The 5,321-nt window shown below is 41.1% G+C and overlaps 1 protein-coding gene across 1 annotated transcript; it reads left to right on the top strand.

The window, feature by feature from the left end:
- Positions 1–366: 366 nt before the first annotated feature.
- Positions 367–3,107, top strand: FABP7 (fatty acid binding protein 7, brain; the record flags this gene model as incomplete). The annotated part of the gene is made up of 3 exons (XM_009080815.1): positions 367–549; positions 1,188–1,289; positions 2,746–3,107. Coding segments are annotated over 3 exons (336 nt in total), but the record flags the coding sequence as incomplete, so codon positions are not given.
- Positions 3,108–5,321: the final 2,214 nt, after the last annotated feature.

Below are 5,321 nucleotides of genomic sequence, written 5' to 3'. Positions count from 1 at the left end.
TGCGGGGCAGGAGGCTCCTGGAGATGCCCCCGGGCTAGGGGAAGGGTGTGCGAGAAGAGCACGTGCGGCTGAAACCCGCGCACAAAGCAATCATTGTGCTGGGGTGATAAGGAACTGAAACCCGGAGCGGCAGAAGGATCGCGGCCGTGCGGGGAGGACGCGGAGCTACAGCTTGTGGGGGCAGTACCGAGAGATACGCTTGGTGTAAGAGCACGAGCGAAGCAGAAAGCAGCGTTTCACAGGGATAGCTTACATTGGGATAGCTACAGTTGTAGAGCGGGGAAAAGATTTCTGTCCCTCCATGGGCGGCAAAAAAAAATAATGTAAAAAAACCGAACGTCTGATGGATTTTTCTTTTCCCTTGAATGGTCTCTAGGAGTGGGGTTTGCAACACGGCAGGTGGGGAATGTGACTAAACCCACTGTGATTATCAGCAGCGAGGGGGACAAAGTAGTGATCAGAACGCAAAGCACTTTTAAAAATACAGAAATCAGCTTTAAACTTGGAGAGGAATTTGATGAAACTACCCCCGATGATAGAAACTGCAAAGTAAGTGAACTCTGGGGCCTCTCGTTCTCTTTTTTCCCTCTCCTTCCTCCCCATCCTGCCTCCGAAGCTCTCTTTGCTGGGGTCAAAGGGAAAAAATGTAACTTCTGCTACTACCAGTTGCAGCACTGCAAAGGTCAGGAAAAAAAGGCAAGATTGCATCTTGCTTGCCCTGCCTGCTTACACCATGTCTTGTCTGAATCATGTGCTGTTGCCAGCCTCGTGTCTGCCTTCCAGTGTCGATGAAATGTGTTAGCTGCCCGCTTGTCTCTCAACTCACATACAATTTAGCATAACTTTTTATAGTCGAAATAGTCAAATCCCTTTTTCTTTTCCTCCACCTTCGAGGTTTTAACATCAAATGTTATCCCAAAGCACATCTGAAACGGGTTCTTGGAGACTGGAACTCAAAGGAAACAACTTTTTCATCCTTTGACACAAATAAGAATTGTGTGGAGCTCATGCTTAAAACGAGGATGATTCATAGCCTTGGCTTCAAAATGGCTGGGACTACTTTATCATTCTAGATCCACATCCATCCATTGAAGAGAATTCAATAGAATAGTGCATGCTGAATGTGTGAGCAGAATCCCAAATACCCCAAATAAATGAATGCCTTTGTGTTTCTTGATATCTGACAGTCAGTTGTGACCCTGGATGGAGACAAGCTAGTGCACGTACAGAAGTGGGATGGCAAAGAGACAAACTTTGTGAGAGAAATAAAGGATGGCAAAATGGTAATGGTAAGTATAAAGCTCACTGAGCATTCTCATGCACCACTAACACTCCTCACCTACCTTATCTAAAGCTTTGTGAACAGATAGTGTGACTTAAGACACAAACCCTTAAACTAATCAATGGGGAAAGCTAGCAGAGATTTTTCAAACATTTATTTTGTTTTCTTTTGTGTCTTGTTTTACTGACAACTAAAAAATTGCTAGTGGCTTTAGGCAAGCTAGCCTGTGGATTTTATAGTGGTTTTGTTCTTTCTCGACTTTTGTGTTAAATACTCAAGAAAAAAAGTCCTGGTGAGCTGGAAACAATACAAGCTTCTTGATTATATAGGCAATGATCTGTTGCCAGTGCTAATTTAGGTTTCCTTAAAAACTTGTTTTATGTATACACACAAATAACCTTTAATTACATGGAACAGGTATTTCCCTGTGAAAATAAAATTACAGTATTGCAGGAGGTAATAGCATTTTCATATTTAATAATAAAGAGTTTAGTCCTATCTTGTTAAAAACTAGGATGAACAGCAATTGTGTGGGGAAAAGTCTCATTTTAAATTCACAGGTTTTTTCCTGACTTTTCAGAAACAGGACTATGGGGTGAATAAATGATGTAAGTTACTATAGCTAATGTCCAGGGTGGTAGCACTTCTCATGCTTATTTTTGGCATAGAGATGTAGCTTTCAAAAATAAAATGTCTTCAGCCATACTGATCTATCAGACTTGTTTGTCTGAGAAAACTAGTTAGTTTGTTTCCTAAATACTTGAGTGTCTGCATGGATGGAGACTTGCAAATAATAAAAACTTTAAAGCATAGAGTCAGTGCAACACAATCTGCTAAGTGATTCAAGGGAAAACACATGCTTTGCTTTTTCAAACAGCTACACACATACACAGAAAACCTTTTCCTTTGGAATTTGAACACAGTGAAGTGCCCTGTTCTACTTCAGGAAATGCCTCCAGAACTCACACTGTAGTTGGTGTTCTGCACAACTGCAGGGACTAAAATATTTGGTAGTTCTAGCTACATAGGGTACGGAATGCATTTCTTAATGCAAGGTTCTCCATAAGTATATGCATATGCATAATAGTATAGAATATGGGTATAGAGGACTTGGAGTATGAGATTGCACATCTTAGTGTGATCAGCTTTGGGAAAACAAGGGTTAAATCCATATTTAAACATGCTGTATTCAAGAAGTTGCATTCTCAAAAATGAAACGAGGCAGATATTTCTAACCTCACTTCAGCTGCCTTGTAAATGTGCAGTATGTGCTTCTTGGGTGTGAAAATAGCAAGGAGAAAGTTTATTGCTTATGGGAACCATAACTAAGGTTTTGCTTCCTGTTTGTTTAAAATGTCAGTAATCTAGACCAAGTTGTTTTTCTGTAAATTACATAATGTAAATCAACCTTGCTCTAGCATGGACTCTAGCATCTAACATGTGTCTTTTCCTTGGACTTGCAGACTCTCACCTTTGGTGATGTGGTTGCTGTTCGCCACTATGAGAAAGCGTAGAGTTTACCTGACCCCTGTCCAGATGTTACTTCTGCTGGATGGATTAATGTCCCGTCCGTAATCGAACGTAGCTGAAATGCACATTTCTGGCATGAAAGGTTAATGATGAGTTTTTGAGGGGGTGGGTGTTTTTTATAAAAAAAACTTCATGCCATCAAATTGGCATGCTTGTGCTGTATAGTGAAACAGGTTAAACTTGGCATTAAATTTCTCAAACACTTGCCTCTCTTTTTTTTTATGGTAAATGGAACATATTTTAATTGTTTTGGAATGCAGTTCAAACAGAAATTAAAATGTTTTTTAAACCTGTGCTCCTTTTTGCATTGAATCAGCTACTCTACCAGTGTTCTGGAGGGAGGTGTTTGAAGTTCCTTTTTTTGAGTTAAATGACAGAAAACCAGAAACGTGGTACACAACACTGCAACAGCCTTTCTATGTGGTGTAGAGTACTTAAGGAAATGAAAAATTGACTCTCTCTACTTCAGTGGCTTCTTTTTGCTGGAGAGATCTAAAGTCCCTGTCTCTATGTAGGCAGAGAAGTGAGAGGCTCAAGCCAGTTTCAGCTCATCTCTTCACTGGGAACTTGTTACCCAGTGCTGGCTAATGTCAATAGATGGACTTTGATGCTGGGGGAGTCATGGCATTTTGGTTTTAATAGTTGAGAGGGATTTTCATTTGTTTTGATGGGTTTTTTGAGGTTAGTGTTTTGGGTTTTTTTGTTTGGCTAATATGCAAAAGATTGAAGTAAAGTGCAGAGATTGAAGTGTTTCACAGGATGGAAGGAACAGGTCAACATGATAAGCACCTAGTCTCCACAGGGATGGGAGGAAAACAGTGCAAGACAAACTTACTAAAATTCCCTTCCCTAAGCTGTCATAGTTAATATGTACAGGAGGTAACAGTTTGCACTGTGAGCAACTTAAAATGCTGCTTAAAAGAGATAAACTAAAACCTTATGCCTGAACAGTTTTTCTCTAAAAGACCAGGATGGGAAATACTGCCAGAGATTATTAGGAAAGTTGAAGCAGGTTGGTGGCAGCATGGAGGAGGTTATTTGGAGAGTCCTTGTTTTCTAGACACTGAATCAGTGAACCACATGGAGGTACAGCTACCTACAGTCTTACAAACAAAGGCAGGGCTGAGCTGTGGCTGTGGCTGATCAGTACTCTGGCAGCAGTGTGTGTGGCTGCAGAAGGAGGTGCAGGGTGGGGTGTCATGCCTAACTTCCCAGGCCTAATGCTGTACCATGTCGTCCTTCAGATCTACTGTGTGATGTCATGGCAAGAGGTTTCTTTCTTCCCTGAATAGCTAGAATAATGTGGGTAGCTCATCTCACTTATCTGATAAAAGTTCAGACCTAACTGGCACCTAACTTCCACAAATATAAAATTCAGTATTACTAGCTTTATTTTTTCACAAAGAAACCAAAAGGCACATTCATGTCTCCTTTCTCTTGTGGGGGACACTATACATCTAGAAGACAAAGTCCTTAATTGTGAACCATTATAAATATATTTTATTTGGTGGTTAGTGGTAGTTTTAAAAAACTAGGAGCTATCTTTTTCATCAGAGAAATGAAAAGCAGAACTTGTTCCAGTGGTATTGGGGAGCTGCAGTCTCTATGCTTTGGGCAGCTTTGCTGCTATAGTGTAAGATATGTTTCAGCAGCATTTTCTGCCCTCTGATTTTATTACCTCATGTAATCCTCAACTTCATTACCTTACACAGCTTTCATCTGCCTCCCCTCTCTTGCTGCCTGTTTACCCGCAGGTGCATTTGCCACATGACTGTCCTTCCCAGCCACCCCTCAGAAAGGTGGGAGCAGCTGCTTTTCCTTCTTCACTGGGGCAAAAACACTTGGCTCCCCAATCTTAGCATTCATCTTCATGACAAATGATTTGTGGGGTCATGAATTCAAAACCCGAGGGTTTTAGTAAATATAAGGGAAAGAATGCAGAGACAGATTGTTAAGACTTGGTTTATAAATAAACCCCAAATTTAAATGTCAGTATTTTACATTGGAGTAACTTTTAAACGAAGACTACTTTTCCCAACATACATAGGGTCTGTAAGTCATATGAAACCATCATGAAGCTTATCGATAAAGGCTTTTCCCATTCTAAAGATAAACAACATTAACATCAAATTAAATAAGAGAGAGAAAAGTGGAGAAGCAGTGCCTGTGACACTGCTCAGAGGAGTGGAAAAGGGGGGAATACACTGACATACAGGACGTCCAGCTGCTGCTGAAACAGCTTTGCAGAGCCCTGGAAAGCAGATCCGAACGGAACAGCCCAGCGAGCAGTGGGGCATTTGAGGGCAGCCACCGGGTCCATGACACCATTATTGTGATCTGCTCCTAAACCACACACCAACTACTATTCCTCTAAAGAAACTACTCTGATTTCAGCAACAAACAGCAGCTCTGCTACCATAAAGCCTTGGCAGTGGAGAGTGATATTTACAATACACCTCAGCACTTTCCCTAAGGTGAATCAAAGTGTAGCTGATAGCACATTTCACCA

The sequence above is a fragment of the Acanthisitta chloris genome, unplaced genomic scaffold, assembly GCF_000695815.1.
Source record: "Acanthisitta chloris isolate BGI_N310 unplaced genomic scaffold, ASM69581v1 scaffold24148, whole genome shotgun sequence".
In the NCBI taxonomy this organism is placed as follows: Eukaryota; Metazoa; Chordata; class Aves; order Passeriformes; family Acanthisittidae; genus Acanthisitta; species Acanthisitta chloris.
The sequence above is the reverse complement of the archived record's forward strand: the minus strand, read 5'-3'. Positions and strand labels throughout refer to the sequence as shown.